The sequence below is a fragment of the Hyla sarda genome, chromosome 4 (assembly GCF_029499605.1).
Source record: "Hyla sarda isolate aHylSar1 chromosome 4, aHylSar1.hap1, whole genome shotgun sequence".
Taxonomy (NCBI): domain Eukaryota; kingdom Metazoa; phylum Chordata; class Amphibia; order Anura; family Hylidae; genus Hyla; species Hyla sarda.
In genome coordinates, this window is record NC_079192.1 from 237,865,259 (window position 1) to 237,893,013 (window position 27,755).

A 27,755-nucleotide genomic window follows, 5' to 3' on the forward strand; every position below is an offset into this window, starting at 1 on the left:
TGGCAGATCTATCATTTTAGTGTTATAGTATTTCTAAATTTAAATGTTAGAGCACTCAATAAATTATTCAGAAATTGTAAGTAAACTAATAATTTGGAGAAGGACATAGAGCAAAAAACTGAAAGATTGGAATGATAAGTCTGATCCACTATGTAAGATTTCTGATTTCCAATGTATGTCCTCAAATTGTGGAAATTCACAGGATACTCCAGTCCAACCTTCAAAGCACTGGCACACAAACTTCTGCTTCATGTACTGGACGTCTTCCTTCCCATGGTGCCCGGTCACATAATGCCCTTTACCAAACAGATGGGGCTTGATCTTAAAATTGTTTGGATTCAAGTGTAAGTAGGCTGCGGAGTCTTGATTTTTCCTTACACATCTCCCATTTTTGTTACATAAGACCTTACTGCAAAGTTTGGCAGCCTTAGTCACATTAACTATGTAGTGTCCAAATGGTCCATCAATATATTTTTTCACTAAATTGCAGCTGTTCTGGAAAAGTAAACAAGATGGCACAAATTGAATACATAACAAATCTCATAGTTGAATAAATATACTTTTTGTTATGACGAATAATCTTACCGGTGTACTGGAGTATTCACTTCCTCCCCAGAGTACAACACCTGCTGCACCCATTGCTGCACTTTCTCCAATTGTATGCACTAAGTCAATCTATAATAACCAAAATATGACATGTAAAATATATTCAGATTTCTAGAACAATATATAGGATTAAGAATTATTCCATGTACATGTTATTGTATTTGAATTTTATTTATTTAAAACTAGGTGGGAATTAGGTGAATTTACACATCCATTTTTTGAGACATTTTAAGTTGAATACATTGATGAAGTGTGTTGAGCCAAAGCCATAAAGGAATTAGGAATAATATGAAGAAAGTCTGATATAACTTTTTATGTATACATTTGTTGTTTCTGTACATTATTTTTCATTTATACATGTTCATGGTAATGTATGGAGTTGTATAATAAGGTTGTCCATAGTCACCATTGTGAACAGAAGACTTGGGGTTTTTCAGGAAGTATCAAATGTTATTTATGTGATTCCCCACATACTTAGCACCCTTGCTTCTCCAATGCTTCAGCTTTTAAATGTTCCGCTCCCCACTCCCATACTGTTCTTTCTTTTTTTGATGAACACCAATTACATTGCTGAGCGGGGCAGCGGGACGGCAGAAAAAACTAGCACAACAGGACTGCTACACAGACCAGAAGATCCGACAAGCACAGTGCAGGGAGGTAAGTATTCAGTCTTTTATTGTTTTTACCCCTTCCTGAAAAACAATGTACCTGGTATGTCAGCATGTGGGCAGGCGTATATGAAACACGCTTTATACTCAGTGAGTAGCGGCTACTATCACCAGCTGGCACTCAGTGAGTAGCAAATATGGTGATTAAATGGCAAAATCGTTGTTGCAGCTGGTGTAGGCTGCCCAATCAGCACCTCTGCAACATGGTCGCATAGTGCCGACAAGTTACTATGTCAGCCGGATGCCTTTACTAGGCCCCCATGCCTACCATAGTAGATCTGCTTCAGAGCGCAGATATAACTAATCAATGCTATGCATCAGCAAACTTAAAATGCTGATTTTTTGTCACATCATATATCAGAAAAATTATAAAAAAAACAACCAAAAAGTCCCATCTAAATCAAAATGGTACTGATAAAATCTACAAATCACAGTGCAGAAAAAATTACTTATTGTACAGCCCCAGAAAAAAATGCTAAAGGGTTCCGAATAGTAAAAGCGGCTTCCGGGAGTCTATCATTGGAGCATTGACCACAGCATCTAAAGGCTTAATGACGGTATTAGTGTAATCGCCAATGTTCGTTATTGACTGTGAGTGCACGGCTCCTGCAATTGCTTCATATACACTAAGCACTCCAGGGAAAGAGGTACTTCCTTGTGTGTTTAAGAGTAGTGTTGCTCACGAATATTTGCAATGCAAATTTTATTCGGGAATATCGCATATTCTCGAATTCGCGAATATTCACGACTATAACACTATATATTCGTAATTATGAATATTCTTTTTTATTTATTTTTTTACAGTACACATCACAGTGATCATCCCTCTCTGCTTCCAGCTTGTGTGGTGTAAAGAAGGCTCTAATACTACTGTGTGAGACTGGCGTATCCGAATTTTCGCTTATGCAAATTGTTGCATATGCTAATTTTCGCATATGCTAATTTCCATGTATGCAAATGTTTGCATATGCAAATTTTCGCATATGCAGCCCTGTGTACAAGGTAGGGCGGCACATAAGCCTTGTTGTCCCTTATTGGAAGTGTTTTGTCCCCTATTGGGAGTGTTTTGTCCCCTATTGGGAGTGTTTTATCTCCTATTGGGTCCACGGCCGCTATTGGGAATGTCCCCTATTCGACGGGTATAAAAACTGTCTGTAGGACTCTGCTGGGGAATAAAAAAACTGTCTGCTATTGGGAGGTGTCCACTAAGGGAGATTTCACTGTAAACAACAGCCATCACGCCCCCTCCCATAGACTTGCATTGGGGGAGCGGGGCCTGGCGGCTTGAGGGGGATGGGCTATGAAGTCACGAACTCCCGGGCCGTCCAGCGTTTCGAACAGTTTGTTCCAAACGCTGAGCAGCGGAGTACCCCTTTAAGGTAATTTTAAAAAGTGGATATGTATACTATGGAAAGATGCCAGGCATGGATATAAGGACACTAGTAGTAGCTAAGCACATGTCTGAAGAAGTAGGTATGCCCTCCAAAACCTCACACTGGCTCAATCAACCTCTTTCATAGAGAAAGTGCTCTGAAGATTGCAAAGCTTCAGCCAAGACTCTGCATGGCACGGCACACAGTATTACTGCTGCAAAAGCTACTCAGGGAACTGTGTCCACATCCCATGCATCCATCCTAAAGGCTTTGTAACTTCACTACCCTGTGTTGTGCATAGAGGATTTCAAGAAAAGTTGTTTCTGTTTTCCAAGTCACCAATGTGTTTCGATTAAGTCCTTTGCACATATCATCACAGGTATACCAGCACCCAGACACCTTCTCCTGGAGCCAAGGGCTCACCAAATTGAGCAGACCCCTGATTAGAAAAGTTGCACAGGTCCACAGGGGGACATACTGTACAGGGTTCAACCATACCACAAAGCTAAAGTGACCACACAAGAGGTGCATAAGGGACTGCTACCCCCACCTGCCCTGAGCTATTACCTCTTCCTCCTTGTGGGCAGCATAATATGGCTATAGAGAAACTTTGCAGATCCACGTATACACTGTACAGCTGATGCCTTAAAGGGGTACTCCGCCCCTAGACATCTTATCCCCTATCCAAAGGGATAAGATGTCAGATCGCAGCAGTCCCACTGCTGGGAAGCCCCAGGATCCCTGCTGCGGCACTGCGCTATCATTAAAGCACAGAGCAAGTTCGCTCTGCACGTAATGACGGGCAATACAGGGGCCGGAGCATCGTTATGTCACAGCCCGCCCCTTTCAATACAAGTCTATGGGAGGGGGCGTGGTGGTCGTCACGCCCCCTGCCATAGACCTGCATTAAGGGGACGGGCCGTGATGTCACGAGGGGCGGAGCCATGATGTCACGCTGCTCCGTCCCCTGTATCGCCCGTCATTACGCACAGAACGAACTCGCTCTGTGCTGTAAAGTGCGGTGCCGCAGCGGGGATACCGGGGATCCCCAGCAGCGGGACCACGGCGATCTGACATCTTATCCCCTATCCAAAGGATAGGGGATGTCTAAGATGTCTAGGGGCGGAGTACCCCTTTAAGTGTACATGTACACACCATTGCATACAATGGGGTTTATTTACTAACATGATCCCGACTCTTTTTTGTTGGGTTTTGCGCCCAAATTGTGTTGCACGTCCCATGCAACACAATTTGCGACCAAAAAAAACCTCCATTTTACAAGAAAAATCTGAAAAGGGGGCATGACCATGGGATAAATCCCGTTTTGAAAAATCCCAACATATTTACTATGGTTTCCCCAGAAAATGTGGTGGATTTGAGATGAGGAAAACACGACAGATCAGAACAGTTGTAAAAAAAAGAGCAAAACATAGGGAAAAGTGCAAAATGTAGGGAAACCTTAGTAAATACCTTGGGAAAATACCAGTCAGAAATCAAAACCCACAAAGAAACCTACACTCCACTCTTAGTAAATAAACCCCAATATTTCAACTCTCTGAATATATAATATGTATATACCTTTAGTCTTTAGCTTACGATAGAAGGCTAATAAGTCTTATGTGTGTTTTCCACCAAACAACAGAAATCTACTTACCTGAGATAAAGTATAAAGTGTTAATGAGTAAAAAGGCCTTGCATATGCATAAATCGCTGCTTCATATGGTCTTTTTGACATGGAGGCGACTCGTTTTGCTTCTTTAAGACGATGATGGACAAATTTTCGAGCATTTGAAGTTGACTGGAGAATATGTTCTAAATAGATGGATGGGAAAAGAGCACTGCTATATTCCCACATCCACTGCAGATAGTCATTGCGTTTTAATTCAATAGTTGGACATTGTCCTGTATATGATTGAGGATTCAGTTTATAATCATAATTGTAGCAATCCGGAAATAAGTAGTAGCCCCAGTGACCTTGAGGTCTAATCTCCCGAGCTAAAATAACAGAGTCTCTCATGAAACTTCTTGCTGCAGAGTCAAATTCTTCCTTGGCCTGTTTTGTAAGCAAGTCTATAGGCCAGTCTGGATGGCGATCCTTTACTAACATTACTGATTTATTTCTGTAGATGCTTTTACTTCCCCAGTTTCTATTCCACTGTGGTCGCCAGTTCTCCCAGTCAATAACTCCAAGACCTTGGAAATCTTTACCTGGTATACGGTTAATAATATCTTGTGTGGCCTTTTTAAAGTGCGCTTCATAGCTTCCATTTTGTGGCACACCACCATGTACAGACTCCCCATCATCAGTCACATAGGGGTAATATCCCAGGTGAGTGTGATAAAATATTGTCACATTTTGACCACTCAAGGTTTCATTGGGGTTTGCAACTATATCAAAGACACTGAGATCCAAGTCAATTTTATACCGTTGTTTACATTGCTGTGTAGGAGCATTCCAAATTGCAATAAAAGGCCTGTTCTGTATAAGAGGCGTTTTTGCATTTTTATATCTCTGGCCATTGATAATGGCAATAAGGATTGCTGCCAAAAACCATAATAAGAACAGGTGGCTGCCGGGTCTCCACATTATTTCACACTTGGATGTTACCTTTAAAAGGAATAAAATAAAATATTTATTTAGAAAAAAATTAAGACTCATTTAGTTTGAAATATCTGGGTACAACTCTTTTTGTTAGGTTCCAGAGCAGACAGTGTCGGGATAACATTTGCAAAATGGAGGATAAGGATTTTGTGGCTTTGGGAAACTGCTATTTTTCAAGATGGGACAGTCAAGTAATTCAAGGATGTTTGACAAATGTGTCCCTGCACTGGAAGGAATGGAGCTTTAACCCCTTAAGGACCCATCACATTTTCACCTTAAGGACCCGAGCATTTTTTGCACCTCTGACCACTGTCACTTTAAACATTAATAACTCTGGGATGCTTTTACTTTTCATTCTGATTCAGAGATTGTTTTTTCGTGACATATTCTACTCTATGTTAGTGGTACATTTTTGCCAATACTTGCATAATTTCTTGGTAAAAATTCCAAAATTTGAGGAAAATGTTTTTAACTTTGAAACTCTCTGCTTCTGAAAATGGACATCCCAAATAAATTATATATTGATTCGCATATACAATATGTCTACTTTATGTTTGCATCATAAAGTTGATATATTTTTACTATTGGAAGACAGCAGAGGGCTTCAAAGTTTAGCAGCAATTTTCCAATTTTTTACAACATTTTCAAAATCTGAATTTTTCAGGGACCAGTTCAGTTTTGAAGTGGATTTGAAGGGCCTTCATGTTAGAAATACCCCATAAATTACCCCCATTATAAAAACTACACCCCTCAAAGTATTCTAAATGATATTCAGTAAGTGTATTAACCCTTTAGGTGTTTCACAGGAATAGCAGTAAAGTAAAGGAGAAAATTCAAAATCTTAATTTTTTACACTCACATGTTCTTGTAGATCCAGTTTTAGAAATTTTACAAGGGGTAAAAGGAGAGAAATCCCCCAAAATTTGTAACCCAATTTCTCTTGATTAAGGAAATACCTCATATGTGGATGTAAAGTGTTCGGTAGGCGCAGTAGAAGGCCCAGAAGAGCAGGAGTGACAATGGGATTTTGGAGAGTGAGTTTTTCTGAAATGGTTTTTGGGGGGCATGTCACATTTAGGAAGCCCCTATGGTGCCAGAACAGCAAAAAAAAACACATGGCATACTATTTTGGAAACTTCACCCCTCAAGGAACGTAACAAGGGGTACAGGGAGCCTTAACACCCCAGAGGTGTTTGCCGACTTTTCGTTAAAGTTGGTAAATACATTTTTTTTTCCATTGAAATACTGGTAATAGGAGAAAATGCCCCCCAAAATTTGTAACCCCTTCTCTTCTGAGTATGGAAATACCCCATGTGTGGACATCAAGTGCACTGTGGGCACACTATAATCCTCAGAAGAGAAGGAGTCACATTTGCAAATTTTGCTGAAATGGGGGGAGGATGTCGCATTTAGAAAGCCCCTATGGTGCCAGAAAAGCAAAAAAAAAAAAAAAGACATGGCATACTAATTGTGAAACTACACCCCTCAAGGAATGTAACCAGCAGAACAGTGAGCCTTAACACCCCACAGGTGTTGTGGTAACAAGAGAAAATGTCACCGTAAATTTGTAAATACATTTCTTTGGAGTGAGGACATACCTCATATTGACTAATGCAAAGGAAAGCACTCCATAGTGTGATACAGTACTTGTATAAAAGAAGGTGAACAGTGATAAGTTATGTTCACCGGCAATGGTTGTACTGAGCCAAGCACAACAATGGTAAAGACATGTGGAGAGGGAAACTCTCTGATCTAGCAGCCACTCCTGGAACAGATACAGCAAACACACAAATTCCTCTGGAAGAACCACAGGATAAGGCAGGCGCTTGGATCTTGTTTGAAGTAAAAGGATTTATTACACACAATGCAACATATTTCATGGTGAACCGCTTCATCAGGCATATCTTATGCCCCATGAAGCGGATCACCGCGAGACGCCTTGCATTGAGGGTAAAAAATCCTTTTACTTTAAACAAGATCCAAGCACCTGCCTGATCCTGTGGTTCTTCCGGAGGAATTTGTGTGTTTGCTATACCTCATATTGGGATGTAAACAGCTCTGCGGGTGTACACCAGGTCTCGGAAAAGCAGGAGCGCAGACAGTGGCCTTGAGCATTTACATGGAGCCAGAACAGCAGGACTCCCCCTCAAGGAGCGTTACACGGGGTGCACTAAGTTATTAAAGCGGGTACAGTGGGCCGTAAAATGATAAAATAGGTTATGTTCCCAGAATGATGACCCAGAGCATAGCCAAAACTAAAAAAATATGCCCACCCCAAACCCTATGCTCTGAATCATCATTCTGGGAATGTGATGTGTGTGGCCATCCCTAACCTGTTGCCTCAAATGCGCACCCGCTCAGGTAGAGCATTTGAGGCAACATAAAAAAAGTCCCCGATGATAGTGACTCAGTGACCCATGACCCATTTTTGGAAAAAATACCCCCAGCAGACTTATCAGGTTTTTTTTGTTGTTGTTGTTTTTTATGAAAGATCTTTTTGGGGCAATTTAGTGGTTTATAAGGTTAAAATTTGGAATGTACTCTGGACTTGATACATTGGAGTCAAATTATGGGATTATGGGAAATTAAAATGAATAGGGAAAATGTAGTACTGCACGGAAGTGTGATACTCCTTGAAGCAGTTTTTAATGCAGAGGCCCGGATGATCGGACAAGTGTCACACTGAGTGGTGGTATCCTTCCTACATTTTTTCTGGGACAATCCTGGCACCTATAACTCCTGGTCGCCAAAGATTAGGGCCTTTAGGACTTCTTTTTGGAATTGGAGGAATGTCCCTGTGTTGCCAGCGTACTGGAACAATAGAAAAGAGTTGTACATGGAAACCTGTACCAAGTAGACCTCAACTTTTTTGTACCATATCCATGTTTCTGCATGGCCATGTATGGCTTGAGGATTTGTTCAGAGAGATCAACTCCCCCCATATACTGATTGTAGTCCAGAACACAATCAGGCTTGAGGACCGTTGTTGTGGTACCTCGCACAGGGACAGGTGAGCTGCCGTTACCATGAATTGTGGTCAGCATAAGGACATCCCTCTTATCCTTATACCTGAACAGCAACAGGATTTCATGGGTAAGGGCATAGGACTCACCCTTGGATATAGGTGTCAGGATCAAATTTAGAGGGACGCCTCTCTGGTTCTTCCGCACGGTCCCACAAGCGGATGTGAATCTGGCGGCAAGGGATGTGAACAGAGGGATGCTTGTATAAAAGTTGTCCATGTACATGTGGTAACCCTTATCCAGTAATGGGTGCACAAGGTCCCAAACAAGTTTCCCGCTAACTCCCAGAGTGGGGGGACATTCTGGGTGTTCAATACGGGAATTTTGTCCCTCATATATTCTCAACTTGTAAGTGTACCCGAAGATACTCTCACAAAGTTTGTGGAGTTTCACGCCATACCGCGCCTGCTTTGAGGGAATATACTGGTGGAAGATGAGTCTCCCCTTAAAACTGATGAGACTCATCTACCGAGAGCTGCCTGAGTGGTATGTAGGTCTCCAAAAATTTGGCCCCAAAGTGATCTATGATCGGCCTCACTTTGTAAAGCCAGTCCTAGGCAGGCATTTCCGAATGGCCTCAAACCGCTTCCGTGCCATGGCCATACTGTAAAGCCCAAAATGTCCTCATTTCGACTGCATTAATGGCGTACCATTCATTGGACCTTGCCAAAAACAAATCAGGGTGGTGGGCAATGAACTGTTGGGCGTACAAATTAGTTTGCTCCACCATATGTTTGACAAAGTTGTCACTGAAAAAATGACTAAAATAGTCTGTTTAACTGTATCCCGCCGTGTCAATCCGGATTCCTGAATCGCCAACAAACTCAGGAATCCGTGGCTGATATCCCTCTGGGGGTCTTCAGACAGGTTCACCAGAAGGGGGCTCTGGTACGCTTGTCTAGGGGGTTGAACTCCTATTACGAGCGGCATGGACGCTCGTACTAGTGTCGGCCACTGGGTCACTTTCATGGGGGGTGCGTGGCCTCGCCTGGTGGCGTCTCCGCCGCCTTCTGGGGGACTCATCATCACTGCTAGATGAGGAGGAGGATGAGTGAGAACACAGAAAAGTAGGATCTTCCTTGTCTTCACTGGCAGATTCGGAGTCGGAGAGAAGTAAAGCCTATGCTTCCTCCGCCGAAAATCACACACTGTTATAAAAAAAAAAAACACTGCGGCCCAAAAAAAAAAAAGGGGGGGGGGGGGCAAATGCAGTGCCCTGAAACCCTAATTGGGCCCGGTTCAGGTTCGCGCTGCAAAATCTGTGGCAGACCCTTGAGGACCTATTAGGGGGTCGGGGAATTTTATTTTTTCCTTTTTTTTTTTTTTTTTACCTCCTACCGTTCCCTGTACAATGAAGCTTACCCTGCACTACACAGCTTTTCTTAAGCCCAGAGGGGCACAGATCTTGGCAGAGGGGGCGTCTCTAGCTCTTTCTTTCAGCTCTGCCTGCTGACTGAGCTTGGTGGGCGAGCAGAGCTGAGAGAAGGGGACATTAACCCCTCCTCTGCCGGCTGCTATTGGTCCTGCAATTGTCCGACCAAAAGCAGCACTCCTGGGGCCACCTCTCCTCAGCAACAGGAGGTGATTGGTGGTGTATAGTACACCACCGATCACGTTCTAATTCCGGGTCATTGGGTCACACGTGACCCATATGACCAGAATCGCCCAGGTCACGGTGCAATCACCTTGACATTGTCACGGGATGCGTTCTGGTCCTTGCCCGGCTCTCGGCGGGGACCGAAATTCCCATGGGCGTACAGGTACGCCCTGGGTCCTGAAGTACCAGGGAGCCAGGGCGAAACTGTACGCCCTAGGTCCTTAAGGGGTTACATTTATTTCCTTTATTCTTTTTATATAACATGAATGATCAAAGCCAACTTATTGTTAAGACCATATGTGATCATTTACATTGCTAGGGAAGTCATAATTATTCTACTGAAAATATACCTGTGAGTCTAAAAGTAAAAGCCCTTAAGAAAAATGGCAACAGGGCACAATAATGAGAGCCAATCTCTGTAATCACCACGCATTTACTTCCGCATTGAGTCTTCACAAGCCTCAATTTACAATTGCTGGGTTGTTGGTGCAGGCTTTAAACTTCATTGTTGGCTGCACATCCTCTGTTTACACACGGTAAGTTAGGGCCCAAAACAACCATTATTATTATTGGCCACACAAAAGATACAATCAGCTGACGAACAGGTGTTTTCTCGTTCATCCTCTGACTGCTGGCCCTTTTACAAAGGAACTACATTTTTAAAGTCTCGAGTGTCCTAATTACAATGATGTTTCCTTGCACTTTAGTGTTTTTTAGTTGCATCTGTACTGTTTGGCTGAATATTTCCACTCAATGGGCAAATGGAACTTTCTTTGAAAATGTGGTTTGAATGTTTGGCTCAGTGGATTATGATAAGGAGGCATATGGGCATGAATCTTGTTTTTCCGAGTGTAAATATGAAGCTCCTAATTATACCCGCTTAGTCTAGCATTTACATCCTATTTTGCTATGAATTTCCCATCCTGTGAAAGGTGCAGATAGTAAACCAAATACTGTAGTAAAATCCCGATTTCAGAAATGATGAGGGCGCTGTTCTATTACTCTCGGCACAACAGGCAGCTTTCTTCATCGTCCTGACAACAGCCCTGCAAGTTCCAGGGCCATTTGTTAGTGACTGAAATGCCAGTGGGCCTGTCAGGAGATGGGAGCGGGGAGGTCAGACCAATCTTGTGATAGAGGTTGACCCCATCACTAGCATTTCTTGTGCCTGTTTATCCTGTGATCTATCCTGTGTATCCTGACCTTGTGCTTGTCACGATTCGGCTTCCAGGTAGTGGATCCTCTATGTCAGCGAGGGATTGGCGTGGACCGTGCTAGTGGACCGGTTCTAAGAGGCTACTGGTGTTCACCAGAGCCCGCCGCAAAGCGGGATGGTCTTGCTGCGGCAGTAGCAACCAGGTCGTATCCACTAGCAACGGCTCTACCTCGCTGACTGCTGAGAAGGCGTGGGACAGAAGGACTAGGCAGAGGCAAGGTCAGACGTAGCAGAAGGTCGGGGGCAGGCGGCAAGGTTCGTAGTCAGGAAGGAAGGCAGAAGTTCAGGTACACAGGCTTTGGACACACTAAACGCTTTCACTGGCACAAGGCAACAAGATCCAGCAAGGAAGTGCATGGGAGGAGATCAGATATAGCCAGGGAGCAGGTGGAAGCCAATTAAGCTAATTGGGCCAGGCACCAATCATTGGTGCACTGGCCCTTTAAGTCTCAGAGAGCTGGCGCGCGCGCCCAAGAGAGCGGAGCCGCGCGCGCCAGCACATGACAGCAGGGGACCGGGACGGGTAAGTGACCTGGGATGCGATTCGCGAGCGGGCGCGTCCCGCTGTGCGAATCGCATCCCCAACGGCCATGACAGTGCAGCGCTCCCGGTCAGCGGGACTGACCGGGGCGCTGCAGGGAAAAAGACGCCGTGAGCGCTCCGGGGAGGAGCGGGGACCCGGAGCGCTAGGCGTAACAGTACCCCCCCCTTAGGTCTCCCCTTTTTTTTGTCCGGTGACTGCCTCCCCTGGGATGAGGACACCGGGAAGGAATGGATGGTTTCCTCAATGGCAGGCAGTACAGCAGGAGTAGGAATGGGGAGGGAGGGCAGAGGGTGAAGCTTGGCACGGGGCAGGGAGACACAAGGACGGTAGCCATGAGGGGACACAGAGGCTTGCCTGATGGGACTGGGAGGGGGGGAGAGGCACTTCCTGTGGCAGGCAGAGTCCCAGTTCTTGATCTCCCCGGTGGTCCAATCAAGGGTGGGGGAATGAAGCCGGAGCCATGGCAGACCGAGGAGGACCTCAGAGGTACAGCCGGGGAGAACGAAGAGCTCAATCCTCTCGAGGTGGGGTCCAATAGACATGAGGAGGGGCTCTGTGCGGTAACGCACGGTGCAGTCCAATCTGGCTCCGTTGACCACGGAAATGTAGAGTGGCTTGACGAGACGGGTCACCGGGATGCTGAATTTATTAACAAACGACTCCAAAATAAAATTTCCAGAGGCACCGGAGTCCAAGCAGGCCACGGCTGAAAGGGAGGAGTTGGCTGAAGGAGAAATCCGCACGGGCACCGTGAGACGTGGAGGAGCAGACTTGGAACCAAGAGACGCCGCACCGACGTGAGCTGGGTGCGTGCGTGGAGGACGGATAGGGCAATCCACCAAGAAATGCTCGGTACTGGCACAGTAAAGACAGAGATTTTCTTCCCTACGGCGATTCCTCTCTTCCTGGGTCAGGCGAGACCTATCCACTTGCATGGCCTCCTCGGCGGGAGGCCCAGGCGTAGATTGCAAAGGATACTGTGGGAGAGGTGCCCAGAGATCTAAGTCTTTTTCCTGGCGGAGCTCTTGGTGTCGCTCAGAAAAACGCATGTCAATGCGGGTAGCTAAATGGATGAGTTCTTGCAGATTGGCAGGAATCTCTCGTGCGGCCAGCACATCCTTGATGCGACTGGATAGGCCTTTTTTAAAGGTCGCGCAGAGAGCCTCGTTATTCCATGATAACTCGGAAGCAAGAGTACGAAATTGGATGGCGTACTCGCCCACTGAAGAATTACCCTGGACCAGGTTCAACAGGGCAGTCTCAGCAGAAGAAGCTCGGGCTGGCTCCTCGAAGACACTCCGGAGTTCAGCGAAGAAGGCCTGGACTGTGGCTGTGGCAGGATCATTGCGGTCCCAGAGCGGTGTGGCCCAAGACAAGGCCTTTCCTGAAAGAAGGCTCACTACGAACGCCACCTTAGACCGTTCTGAAGGAAACAAGTCCGACAACATCTCCATATGCAGGGAACACTGAGACAAAAATCCACGGCAGAGTTTAGAGTCCCCATCAAATTTGTCCGGCAGGGACAAGCGGAGGCTAGGAGCGGCCACTCGCTGCGGAGGAGGTGCAGGAGCTGGCGGAGGAGATGGTTGCTGCTGTAGCAGAGGCAGAAGTTGCTGTAACGTGGCGGTCAACTGCGACAGCTGCTGTCCTTGTTGGGCAATTTGCTGCGATTGCTGAGCGACCACCGTGGTAAGGTCAGCGAGACTTGGCAGCGGCACCTCAGCGGGATCCATGGCCGGATCTACTGTCACGATTCGGCTTCCAGGTAGTGGATCCTCTATGTCAGCGAGGGATTGGCGTGGACCGTGCTAGTGGATCGGTTCTAAGAGGCTACTGGTGTTCACCAGAGCCCGCCGCAAAGCGGGATGGTCTTGCTGCGGCAACAAGATCCGGCAAGGAAGTGCATGGGAGGAGATCAGATATAGCCAGGGAGCAGGTGGAAGCCAATTAAGCTAATTGGGCCAGGCACCAATCATTGGTGCACTGGCCCTTTAAGTCTCAGAGAGCTGGCGCGCGCGCTCAAGAGAGCGGAGCCGCGCGCGCCAGCACATGACAGCAGGGGACCGGGACGGGTAAGTGACCTGGGATGCGATTCGCGAGCGGGCGCGTCCCGCTGTGCGAATCGCATCCCCAACGGCCATGACAGTGCAGCGCTCCCGGTCAGCGGGACTGACCGGGGCGCTGCAGGGAAAAAGACGCCGTGAGCGCTCCGGGGAGGAGTGGGGACCCGGAGCGCTAGGCGTAACAGTGCTTGTGACCTGACTACCCTTTAATTGGTAATTTTTTTATTGCGCTGCTATGTATGTTTGATCCATTGCCTGTCCTGGCATTACCTTGGTTTGTGATTTTGTAATATATTGCCCTCTTGGTTACAGACTTTTGCTTGTTCCTGTTTACCAGATTTCTAATTGCAATTATTGAATACAATGATACAGGAACAGTGAGAACACCCCTCACATTTTTGTAGATATTTTATATACCTTTTTATCTGACAACACTGAAGGAATGACACACTGCTACAATGTAAAGTAGTGAATGCACAGATTGTATAACATTATTTAACCCTTTAAGGACAGGCCCATTTTTCCTCAATTTTATTTTTGCATTTTCTTTATCCTCCTCACCTTCTAAAAATCATAACTCTTTTATATTTTCATACACAGACCCATGTGATGGCTTGTTTTTTTTGCGTCACCAATTTTACTTTATAATGACATCACTCATTTTACTATAAAATGTACGGAGCAACCCAAAAAATATAATTTCTATGGGGAAATTGAAAAGAAAACCGCAATTTAGCTAATTTTGGAAGTTTTCTCTTTTTCATGCTGTACACTTTATGGTAAAAATGACATGTTTTCTTTATTCTGTGGGTCAATACAATTAAAATTATACCAATGTTATATGCTTTTTTTTTATAATTGTACCGCTTTAAAAAAATCTCAAACTATTTTAACAAAATTAGTATGTTTGTAATTGCCCTACTTTGACCACCTATAACTTTCCAATTTTTCTGTATATGGGGTGGTAAGAGGGCTCATTTTTTGTGCTGTGATCTGTTGTTTTTATTGGTACCACTTTTGCTTACATTCAACTTTTTTATCACTTTTTATAATTTTTTTTCGGACTAAAATGTGACAAAAAGCAGCAATTTTGGACAATTTTTTTGACAGTTTATGCTGTTCACTATACAGGAAAATTAACATTATATTTTCATAGTCCGGACATTTACGCATGCCGCAATACCAAATATGTTTATTAATTTTTTTTAGGCTTTTTGGGGTAAAATAGGAAAAAGGGCCAATTTACATTTTTATTGGGGCAGGGGATTTTTCAAATTGAAAAAAATGTTTTTTTACACTCTTTATACACTATTTATAGCAATCATTTGATTGCTAATACTGTTCAGTGCTATGCATAGGGCATAGCACTCATCAGTGTTATCGGCGATCTTCTGCTCTAGTCTGCTCGATCTCAGACCAGAGTAGAAGACCCCTGGAGACAGCCGGAGGCAGGTAAGGGGACCTCCGCCCGCCATGCTAGATGATTGGATCTCTGTGCTCAATCCGATCATCTATTTTAAGTGCTGCAGTGCCGCAGATGCCGTGATCTGTATTGATCACGGCATCTGAGAGGTTAATAGCTGACATCAGCGCGACAGCTGGGACCTGCCGTGCATGATGCGAGCACCGATCCGTTGCTTGCGGTCATGTACATGATGTAAATGTACCTCATGGTGTGCTAAGTACCACCGCACCAGGACATACATTTACGTCTGATGTCGTTAGAGGGTTAATGTTGCTGTCCCTCAAAATAACTCAACACACAGCGATTAATGTACCTTGGCAACAAATGATTAGGGGTGATTACACCCCTAGGTGGGCCCAATTAGCCATGTTTCCCTCCCTGTGTCATGTGACTCAATAGCATTACAAGATCTCAGGTGACAATGGGGAGCATGTGTCTTAAATTTGGTGTTATCACTCTCACACTCTTTAATGCTAGTCACTGGACATTTAACATGGCACCTCATGGCAAAGAACTTTCTGAGGATCTGGAAAAAAAAATAGTTGCTTTACATGAAGAGGACCAATATAAGAAGAAACTGAGCTGCACAATGGGCAAAACTGTACAGCAGATTCACAGGAAAGGTTCCACTTAGAACAGGTCTCGCCATGGTTGGTTATAGAAGTTACATGCACATGCTAAGTGTCATACCCAGAGCTTGGATCAGGCTGTCACTGCTTAGAACATATGCAGCACACTCCATCAAATTGGTTTGAAAGGCTGTTGTCCTAGAAGAAGCCTCTTCTAAAGATGACGTACAAGAAAGCCTGCAAACAGTTTGCTGAAAACAAGCAGACTAAAGGCATGAATTACTGGAACTATGTCCTGTGGTCCGATGAGCCGAAGATAAGCTTATTTGGTTCAGATGGTGTCAAGCGTGTGTTGCCGCAACCAGATGAGAAGTACAAAGCCAAGTGTGTCTAGCCTACAGTCAAGCATGGTGATGGGGCTGCATGAATGCTGCTGGCACTGGAGAACTACAGTTCATTGATGGAACCGTGCATGGCAACATACTGTGACATACTAAAGCCGAGCATGATCCCCTTTTTTGGAGACTGGGTAGGAGAGCAGTATTCCAACATGATAACAACCCCAAATAGGCATCAAAGATGACCACTGCCATGCTAAATAAGCTGAGGGTAATAGTAATGGACTGGCAACGTATGTCTTCAGACCTAAACCCTATTGAGCATCTGTGGGGCATCCTCAAATCGAAGGTGGAGGAGCGCAAGGTCTCTAACATCCACCAGCTCTGTGATGTTGTTATGGAGGAGTGGAAGAGGACCCAAGTGGGAACCTGTGAATGTCTGGTGAACTATATGCCTAAGAGGCTTAGGGCAGTGCTTGAAAATAATGGTAGCCACGCAAAATATTGACACTGGGCCCAATTTGGACATTTTCATTTAGGTGTGTACCCACTTTTGTTTACAATGTTTAGACATTAACCCCTTAAGGACCACTGGCGTATGGGTACGCCCTTGCTAGCTGATACTTAAGGATCAAGGGGGTAACTGTATGCCGGTGGGAATTTCCGTCCCCACCGTGTGACGGGCAGGGTCTGGACCGGGATTCCGGGTCATACGGGTCTCTGGTGACTCGGAAAATAAGGGGGATTGGGGGTGTCCAATAACAGATCAGGGGCAGGGGGGTTAAAGTTCGGTTCCCCCGCTCTGCCCACACACTGTTGTCCCGGCAGAGCAGGGGAACCGTTGGTGACCGGCTCCGGAGGTCACTTACCAATGGAGGCGGTGGCACCGGGTGGCAATGACATGCGGCTGGCTCCCTGGTGTAGACTACAGAAGCCGGTGATTTGCCTAGCAACATCTGGAGGGCTACAGTTTGAGACCACTATACAGTGGTCTCTAAACTGTAACCCTCCAGATGTTGCAAAACTACAACTCCCAACATGCCCAGACAGCTGTTCGCTGTTTGGGCATGCTGGGATTTGTAGTTTTGCAACAGATGAAGGGCTACAGTTTGGAGGTCACTGTGCAGTGGTCTCTAAACTGTGGCCCTCTAGATCCTGCAAAACTACAACTCCCAGCATGCCCACACAGCAGTTTGCTATCTGGGCATGCCGGGATTTGTAGTTTTGCAACATCTGGAGGGCCACAGTTTGGAGATCACTGTGCAGTGGTCTCTAAACTGTGGCTCTTCAGATCTTGCAAAACTACAACTCCCAGCATGCCCAAACAGCTGTCTTGGCATGCTGGGAGTTGTAGTTGCGTACCTCCAGCTGCTGTATAACTACATCTTCCAGCATGGCCTTCAGCAATCAGTACATGCTGGGAGTTGTAGTTTTGCAACAGCTGAAGGCACACTTGTTGGACAATACTGAGTTAGGTAACAGAACCTAACTGAAGGTTTTCCAACCAGTGTTGGAAAACTACAACTCCCAGCATGCACGGTCTGTCAGTGCATGCTGGGAGTTGTAGTTGTGCAACAGCTGGAGGCTTGCCCCGCCCCCCCCCCTCCCATGTGAATGTACAGGGTACATTTACACGTGCGGGTTTACAGTGAGTTTCCTGCGTTCCTGAGTTTGAGCTGCGGCAAATTTTCCACCGCAGCGTAAACTCTTAGCGGGAAACTCACCGTTAACCCCCGCCAGTGCGAATGTACCCTAAAAACACTACACTACACCAACACAAAATAAAGGGTTAAACACTACATATACACCCCCTTACACTGCCCCCCCCCATAAAAATGAAAATGTATCGTACGGCAGTGTTTCCAAAACAGAGCCTCCAGCTGTTGCAAAACACCAACTCACAACATTTCCAGACAGCTACTGACTGTCCAGGCATGCTGGGAGTTTAGCAACAGCTGGAGGCACCCTGTTTGGGAATCACTGGCATAGAATACCCCTATGTCCACCCCTATGCAATCCCTAATTTAGTCCTCAAATGCGCATGGCGCTCTCTCACTTCGGAGCCCTGTCGTATTTCAAGGAAACAGTTTAGAGCCACATATGGGATATTTCTGTACTCAGGAGCAATTGCACTAAAAATTTTGGGGAGCTTTTTCTCCTTTTGCCCCTTATGGAAAAAAAAGACCCCCAAAATTTGTAACACAATTTCTCCTGAGTATGGAAATACCCCATATGTGGACGTAAAATGCTCTGCGGGCGCACAACAAGGCTCAGGAGTGAGAGCACACTAGGTACATTTGAGGCCTAAATTGGTGATTTGCACAGGGGTGGCTGATTTTACAGCGGTTCTGACATAAACGCAAAAAAATAAATACCCACTTTCACAAGGGAAAATAGGAAAAAAGCCCCCCCAGATTTGTAACCCCATTTCTTCTGAGTAAGAACATACCCCATATGTGGATGTAAAGTGCTCTGCCGGCGAACTACAATGCTCAGGAGAGAAGGAGCGCCATTGGGCTTTTGGAGAGAAAATTTGTCTGGAATTGAAGGCCACGTGTGTTCACAAAGCCCCCATAGTGCCAGAACAATGGACCCCCCCACATGGGACCCCATTTTGGAAACTACACCCCTCATGTAATGTAATAAGGGGTGCAGTGAGCATTTTTGGACAGATTTTTTGAACAGTGGTCCGTGAAAATGAAAAATGTAATTTTTCATTTGCACAGACCACTGTTCCAAAGATCTGTGAAACGCCAGTGGGGGTGTAAATGCTCACTTCACTCCTTATTAAATTCTGTGAGGGGTTTAGTTTCCAAAATGGAGTCACATGTCCACTGTTCTGGCACCACGGGGGCTTTGTAAATGCACATGGCCCCTGACTTCCATTCTAAACAAATTCTCTCTAAAAAAGCTCATTGGCGCTCCTCTTCTGAGCATTGTAGTGCGCCAGCAGAGCACTTGATGTCCACACATGGGGTATTTCCATATTCAGAAGAAATGGGGTTACAAATTTTGGGGGGCATTTTCTCATATTATCCCTTTTAAAAATTTAAAATTGGGGGGAAAAAAATGCATTTTAGTGAAATTTTTTTTTTTCATTTACACATACGACTTTAAGAAAAGTCGTCAAACACTGGTGGGGTGTTAAGGCTCACTGTACCCCTTGTTACGTTCCTTGGGTGTAGTTTCCAAAATAGTGTGCCATGTGTTTTTTTTTTTTTTTTTGCTGTTCTGGCACCATAGGGGCTTCCTAAATGCGACATCCCCTCCAAAAACCATTTCAGCAAAATTTGCTTTCCAAAAGCCAAATGTACCTCCTTCTCTTCTGAGCATTGTAGTTTGCCCGCAGAGCATTTTATGTCCTAACATGGGGCATTTTCATACTCAGAAGAGATGGGTTTAAAAATTTTGGGGGGCATTTTCTCCCATTACCCTCTGTAAAAATTGTAAATTTGGGGGGAAAACTGCACTTTAGTGAAAAAATTTTTTTTTCATTTACACATCCGACTTCAACAAAAAGTTGTCAAACACCTGTGGGGTGTTAAGGCTCACTGGACCCCTTGTTACGTGCCTTGAGGGGTGTAGTTTCCACAAACATATGCCATGGTTTTGTTTTTTTGCTGTTCTGGCACAATAGGGGCTTCCTAAATGCGACATGCCCCCCAAAAAAACATTTCAGCAAAATTCACTCTCCAAAATCCAATTGTTGCTCCTTCCCTTCTGAGCCCTCCACTGTGCCTGCCAAACACTTGACATACACATATGAGGTATTTCCTTACTCGAGAGAAATTGGGTTGCAAATTTTGAGGGGCTTTTTCTACTATTACCCCTTGTAAAAATTCAAAAACTGGGTCTACAAGAACATGCGAGTGGAAAAAATTTTGAATTTTCTCCTTCACTTTGCTGCTATTCCTGTGAAACACCTAAACGATTAACAAACTTTCTGAATGTAATTTTGAATACTTTGAGGGGTGCAGTTTTTATAACGAGGTCATTTATGGAGTATTTCTAATATAAAGGCCCTTCATATCCACTTCAAAACTGAACTGGTCCCTGAAAAATTCAGATTTTGAAAGTTTTGGGGAAAATTAGAAAATTGCTGCTGAACTTTGAAGCCCTAAGTAAAAACATGTCAACTTTATGATGCAAACATAAAGTAGACATATTGTATATGTGAATTAATATATAATTTATTTTGAATTTCTATTTTCCTTACAAGCAGAGAGCTTCAAAGATAGAAAAATGCTAAATTGAAAATTTTTTCATAAAGTTTTTGAATTTTTCACCAAGAAATTATGCAAGTATCGACGAAAATTTACCATTATCATAAAGTAGAATATGTAACAAAAAAATTATCTCGGAATCAGACTAAAAAGTTAAAGCACCCAAGAGTTACTAATGCTTAAAGTCACAGTGGTCAGATGTGCAAAAAACGCTCTGGTACTTAAGGTGAAAATGGGTTTGGTCCTTAAGGGTTAATGGTTGTGTGTTGAGTTATTTTGAGGGGGCAGCAACATTAAACACTTTTATATAGGCTGTGCACTCACTATTATACAATGTACCAGAGTGTCATTCTTCAGTGTTCTCACATGAAAGATGTAATAAAATATTTACAAAAAAGTGAGGGGTGGACTTTTGTGAGATACTGTTAATGGAGGACAAGTTTTACCATGTAGATAAATAGATCTAAACTGATGCATTATGACAAATATTTGCAAATACAAGTAATTATTAGAAGTCAATAGTTTTTAAGAGGCATTCCTACCAAAATAGGCTGGATGCTCTCTTGTTATTTACTTGTTGCCATGGAATACGTCTTGTAGGTGTACCTGTATGCCCTGGTCCAGTATAATGGGTTTAAAACATTCTCACCGGTGGAGAACGGGTTAAACCCGATGAGTCCTGGTTGCTGCAGGCAGCTAGGACCCACAGCTAATGCTGGGCATGGCCGATGCCCAGCATTAACCCTTTAGACGCCGCGATAAAAGTTGATCGCGGCGTCTAAAACGAAAGTAAAAGAAATCCGGCAGCTCAGCGGAGTTGATCGGGACTATTGCGACAAAATCGCGGTTACACTGATCGCCGGTTACACTGATCAGTGGCATAACACTGATCAGTGTACGCAATTAGAAGATTACATGTTTAAGCCCCCTATGGGCTAACAAAAAAAAGTGTAAAAAATGTTTTTAATAAAAGTTCATTAACCCCTTCCCTATTAAAAGTAAAAATCACCCCCTTTTGCCGTTTTTTAAATAAAATAATGTAATAAAGAATAAAAATAATCATATGTGGTATTGCCGCGTGCGTAAATGTCCAAACTATTAAAATATTAGGTTAGCTAAACCACATAGTCGATGGCGTACACGTAAAAAAATCCAAAGTCCATTGTGCATTTTTGGTCACTTCATATACCATAAAAATATTAATAAAAAGGGATCAAAAAGTCCCATCAAAACAAAAACTATACTGATAAAAACTTCAGATGACGGCGCAAAAAATAAGCCCTCATACTGCCCCATACACAAAAAAAATAAAAAAGTTATAGGGGTAATAAGATGCCAATTTTAAACATACTAATTTTGGTGCATGTAGTTTATAATTTTCTTAAGTATTAAAATAAAATAAAACCTATATGAATTGGGTATCTTTATAACCGTATGGACCTACAGAATAAAGATAAGGTGTTATTTTAACAAAATATTGCACTATGTAGAAACGGGAGCCCCCAAAATTTACAAAATGGCCTTTTTTTATTTTACCCCACAAAAATTTTTTTTTGTTTTGCCGTAGGTTATATTATAAAATAAATGAATGCATTACAAAGTACAATTGGTGATGTAAAAAAATAAGCCCTTATATGTGTCTGTAGGTGCAAAATTGAAAGTGTTATGATTTTTAGAAGGGAAGGAGGAAAAAGCGAAAATGCAAAAACGAAAATTTGCTGAGTCCTTAAGGTGAAAATAGGCTAAGTCCCTAAGGGGTTAAAGAGGTTTCCAGGATTTAAAAAAAATTAAAAATGGTTGTGGTCTTCCAAAAACAATGCCCACTTGTATGTGGTATTAAGTGCGGAACTTAGCTGCATTACCACACACAAACAGAGGACAAGAATGGTGCTGTTTTTGAAAGAATCATGGGCAATCATGGGCTGTTAGTAATTCCACATTGATTTTAGCCCTACCCTGAAGATGGAGCAAACATTGGAGCTAAGTAGGAATCTGCAGCAGTAAGCACAGCATGATGTGAAATAGACCAGGGGCTGAAAACTACCTTGTGGTTGCCTCAGTGGTTGGCACTGCTGACTTCCAGTGCTGAAGTTCTGGGATCAAATCGCACCAAGGAGAACATCTGCAAGGAGTTTGTATATTTTCCCTGTGTTTGCATGGCTTTTATCTTACACTCTAAAACATAGTAATAGGTACATTTTTAGTTTCCCCATTGGGAACAGGAACCATAGTGAGCGATGAGAATCTCTGTACAGCCCTACAGAATAAGTATTGCTATATAAATAAGCTAATTATTACTTGTATTATTATTGTATTGGAAAAATCTACAGTGGCAGGGAAGTGCTGCCCCATTTTTAATATGGAGAAAAGAAAGGCTACTGTAGATCTCTGCTTGTAAATACTTCATGTCACTATTCTATCTATTTATTTCTAAGGTAAACATGTGACAGAATCCTGGGTCATTAACCCCTTAAGGACCAGGCCCTTTGACACCTTAGGACCAGAGCGTTTCTTGAACATCTGACCACTGTCACTTTAAACATTGATAACTCTGGAATGCTTTTAGTTATCATTCTGATTCCGAGATTATTTTTTCATGACATACTCTACTTTAACATGGTGGTAAATTTTTGTGGTAACTTGCATCCTTTCTTGGTGAAAAATCTCCAAATGTGATTAAAAAATTGTAAATTTTGCATTTTTCTAACTTTGAAGCTCTCTGCTTGTAAGGAAAATGGATATTCCAAATATTTTTTTTTATTCACATTTCCAATATGTCTACTTTATGTTTGCATCATAAAATTGACAAGTTTTTACTTTTGAAAGACACCAGAGGGCTTCAAATTTCAGCAGCAATTTTCAAATTTTTCACAAAAAATTTTCAAACTCTCTATTTTTCAGGGACCAGTTCAGGTTTGAAGATGATTTGAAGGGTCTTCATATTAGAAATACCCAATAAAAGACCCCATTATAAAAACTGCACCCCCCAAAGTATTCAAAATGACATTCAGTCAGAAAATTCACAATCTTCATTTTTTACACTTGCATGTTCTTGTAGACCCAATTTTTTTATTTTTACAAGGGGTAAAAGGAGAAAATGTATACTTATATTTGTTGCCCAATTTCTCTCGAGTAAGCACATACCTCATATGTCTATGTAAAGTGTTCGGCGGGCACAGTAGAGGGCTCAGAAGTGAAGGAGCGACAAGGGGATTTTGGAGAGTACGTTTTTCTGAAATGGTTTTTGGGGGGCATGTTGCATTTAGGAAGCCCCTATGGTGCCAGAACAGCAAAAAACACATGGCATACCATTTTGGAAACTAGACCCCTTGAGGAACGTAACAAGGAATAAAGTGAGCCTTAATACCCCACAGGGGTATCACGACTTTTGCATATGTAAAAAAAAAAAAATTCCACTAAAATGTGTGTTTCCCCCCAAATTTCTCATTTTTGCAAGGGTTAATAGCAGAAGATACCCCCCAAAATTTGTAACCCCATCTCTTCTGAGTATGGAGGTACCCCATAAGTTGATCTGAAGTGCACTATGGGCTAACTACAATGCTCAGAAGAGGAGTCATATTTGGCTTTTTGATAGCAAATTTTGCTCGGGGGGCATGTCGCATTTAGGAAGCCTCTATGGTGTCAGAACAGCAAAAAAAAAAACACATGGCATACCATTTTGGAAACTAGACCCCTTGAGGAACGTAACAAGGAATATAATGAGCCTTAATACCCCAAAGGGGTTTCACGACTTTTGCATATGTAAAAAAAATTATTTTTTTTCACTAAAATGTGTGTTTCCCTCCAAATTTCACATTTTTGCAAGGGTTAATAGCAGAAAATACCCCCCAAAATTTGTAACCCCATCTCTTATGAGTATGGAGGTACCCCATAAGTTGACCTGAAGTGCACTACGGGCAAACTACAATGCTCAGAAGAGAAGGAGTCATATTTGGCTTTTTGAGAGCAAATTTTGCTCAGGGGGCATGTCGTATTAAGGAAGCCGCTATAGTGCCAGAACAGCAAAAAAAAAAAAACACATGGCATACCATTTTGGAAACTAGATCCCTTGAGGAACATAACAAGGAATAAAGTGAGCCTTAATACCCCACAGGGGTTTCACGACTTTTGCATATGTAAAAAAAAAAAAATTTTCACTAAAATGTGTGTTTCCCCCCAAATTTCACATTTTTGCAAGGGTTAATAGCAGAAAATACCCCCCAAATTTGTAACCCCATCTCTTCTGAGTATGGAGGTACCCCATAAGTGGACGTCAAGTGCACTACGGGCGTACTACAATGCTCAGAAGAGAAGGAGTCACATTTGCAAACTTTGCTGAAATGGGGGACATGTCGCATTTAGGAAGCCCCTATGGTGCCAGGACAGCAAAAAAAAACAAAAAACACCATGGCATACCATTTTGGAAACTAGACCCCTTGAGGAACATAACAAGCGGTAAAGTAAGCCTTAATACCCCACAGGGGTTTCACGACTTTTGCTTATGTAAAAAAAAATTTATTTATTTTTCACAAAAATGTGTGTTCCCCCCCAAATTTCACATTTTTGCAAGGGTTAATAGCAGAAAATACCCCCCAAAATTTGTAACCCCATCTCTTCTGAGTATGGAGGTACCCCATAAGTTGACCTGAAGTGCACTACGGGCGAACTACAATGCTCAGAAGAGAAGGAGTCAAATTTGGCTTTTTGAGAGCAAATTTTGCTCGGGGGGCATGTCGTATTTAGGAAGCCTCTATGGTGCCAGAACAGCAAAAAAAAAACACATGGCATACCATTTTGGAAACTAGACCCCTTGAGGAACGTAACAAGGAATAAAGTGAGCCTTAATACCCCACAGGGGTTTCACGACTTTTGCATATGTAAAAAAAAAAAAAAAAAATTCACAAAAATGTGTGTTTCCCCCCAAATTTCACATTTTTGCAAGGGTTAATAGCAGAAAAGACGCCCCAAAATTTGTAACCCCATCTCTTCTGAGTATGGAGGTACCTCATAAGTGGACGTCAAGTGCACTACGGGCGTACTACAATGCTCAGAAGAGAAGGAGTCACATTTGCAGACTTTGCTGAAATGGGGGGGACATGTCGCATTTAGGAAGCCCCTATGGTGCCAGGACAGCAAAAAAAACACATGGCATACCATTTTGGAAACTAGACCCCTTGAGGAACGTAACAAGGGGTAAAGTAAGCCTTAATACCCTACAGGGGTTTCACGACTTTTGCATATGTAAAAAATATATATTTTTTTTCACTAAAATGTGGGCTTTCCCCCACATTTTACATTTTTACAAGGGTTAAAAGGAGAAAAGACCCCCCAAAATTTGTAAATACATTTTCTTTGGAATAAAGACATACCTTAATTTTTGATGACTTTCGTTCCACGGGTGCACACCAGGTCTTGAAGTGGGAGGTCAGTCAGGGGCCTTGAGCTTATTATAGCAGCCAGGATGTGGGACCCCACCTCAAGGAGCATTAATGGGGGGAGCACTGAGCCCTAAAATAGGGGAACACTATGGGGGACAACGGGCTGTAACTGGGGTAGACAGGTGGGGTACAGAGGCCCGTAATATGGGGTACAGTGGGCCAGAACATTTATAAATTATAATAAAAAAGGATATATTCCCAGAATGATGACCCAGAGCATAGCCAAAACAAAAAAAAATATGCCCACCCCAAACCCTATGCTCTGAATCATCATTCTATGAATGTGATGTGTGTCGCCGTCCCTAACCTGTTGCCTCAAATGCGCACCTGCTCAGTGGAGAGAGAGCGCTGCGCATTTGAGGCAACATAAAAAAGTCCACAATAGTGACTCAGTGACCTATGACCCATTTTTGAAAAAACACCCCCAGAGGTCTTATCAGGTATTTTTTTTTTCTTTTTTTGGGGGCAATTTAGTGGTTTTAGGAGGTTAACAATTTGGAATGTACTGTGGACTTGGTACATTGGTCAAATTATGGAAAATTAAACTGAAAAGTGAAAATTAAGGGCTCCATGAAAGTGTGATACTCCCTGAAGCAGCCAATGCAGAGGCCCGGATTATCTGGGCGAGTGTCGCACTGATACGTGGTGTCCTTCCGTATCCCCCTCCTGCTACACACTCTGCATCTTTTCTGGGTTCGTCCCTTCTTTCCACTGTGGGGGATCACACCTGGAAAGTGTTGGCCTGGGACGATCCTGGCGCCTATAACTCCAGACCCTTGGGAAGTCCGGCCTACTCTTTCCTGGTCGCCAAAGGTCAGGAACCTTAGGACTTCTTCTTGGTACTGGAAGAATGTCCCTGTGTTGCCAGCGTACTGGGATAGTACAAAAGCGTTGTACATGGCAACTTGTACCATGTAGACCGCAACTTTTTTGTACCATGCCCGTGTTTTCCGCATGGCATTATATGGCTTAAGGACTTGATCTGAGAGATCAACTCCCCCCATATACCGATTGTAGTCCAGAATACAATCGGGCTTCAGGACCGGTCCCACGGTACCTCGCACAGGGACAGGGGTGCTGCCGTTCCCATGAATAGCGGTGAGTATAAGGATATCCCTCTTATCCTTATACCTGACCAACAACAGGTTATCATGGGTAAGGGCACGGGACTCACCCTTGGGAATAGGCGTCTGGACCAAATTTAGAGGGAGGCCTCTCTGGTTCTTCCGCACGGTCCCACAAGCGGACGTGGATCTGGTGGAAAGGGATTTGAGCAGAGGGATGCTGGTATAAAAGTTATCCACGTATACGTGGAAACCCTTATACAGCAATGGGTGCATAAGGTCCCAAACTAGTTTCCCGCTAACACCCAGAGTGGGGGGACATTCTGGGGGTTCAATACGGGAATCTCGTCCCTCATATACTCTAAACTTGCAAGTGTACCCGGAGGTACTCTCCCAAAGTTTGTAGAGTTTCATGCCATACCGCGCCCGCTTCGAGGGAATATACTGGCGGAAGATGAGTCTCCCCTTAAAACTGATGAGAGACTCATCTACCGAGAGGTCCCTGAGCGGTACGTAGGCCTCCACAAATTTGGCCCCAAAATGATCGATGATCGGACTCACTTTGTAAAGCTGGTCATGGGCGGGATCACCTTGGGGCGGACATGCCGCATTATCTGCATAATGCAGGCATATCCGAATGGCCTCGAACCGCCTCCGTGTCATCGCCATACTGTAAAGCGGGGTCTGATAGAGGACGTCCCCGCTCCAGTAATGACGAGCGCTTGGTTTTTTGTCCAGGCCCATATGCAGCGTGAGGCCCCAAAATGTCCTCATTTCCGCTGCATCAATGGCGCGCCATTCATTGGGCCTTTGAGGGGTTACCCCCTCGCGGGGATTAAACCCTTCACTAGAACCCCCCTTAAAAACAATCTTTATTCTTAACTTGTTAAAATGTTACCCCTTCACACAATTGTTAAAATTATCAGTGGAGGGTATAGTATTGGGGAGCTATGATTGCTCCTCTCT

At 43.7% G+C, this 27,755-nt stretch overlaps 1 protein-coding gene across 1 annotated transcript; it reads right to left on the reverse strand.

The window, feature by feature from the left end:
• Positions 1-63: 63 nt before the first annotated feature.
• On the reverse strand, positions 64-27,367 carry HYAL4 (hyaluronidase 4). Its single transcript, XM_056569865.1, has 5 exons — positions 27,351-27,367; positions 25,657-25,705; positions 4,302-5,255; positions 586-675; positions 64-495 (listed from the first exon to the last, which is right to left on the reverse strand). The coding sequence occupies exons 1-5, from the start codon at positions 27,365-27,367 to the stop codon at positions 64-66; spliced, it is 1,542 nt and encodes a 513-aa protein (XP_056425840.1).
• Between the last annotated feature and the right edge of the window lie 388 nt (positions 27,368-27,755).

Excerpts from the sequence above, each read along its gene's own strand:
- HYAL4 (XM_056569865.1), bottom strand. Across the intron at positions 5,256-25,656 it reads GAAAGTCATCAAAAATTAAG|GTAACATCCAAGTGTGAAAT; the intron begins GTATGTCTTTAT and ends TTCCTTTTAAAG. Across the intron at positions 496-585 it reads GTGAATACTCCAGTACACCG|AACAGCTGCAATTTAGTGAA; the intron begins GTAAGATTATTC and ends TTACTTTTCCAG.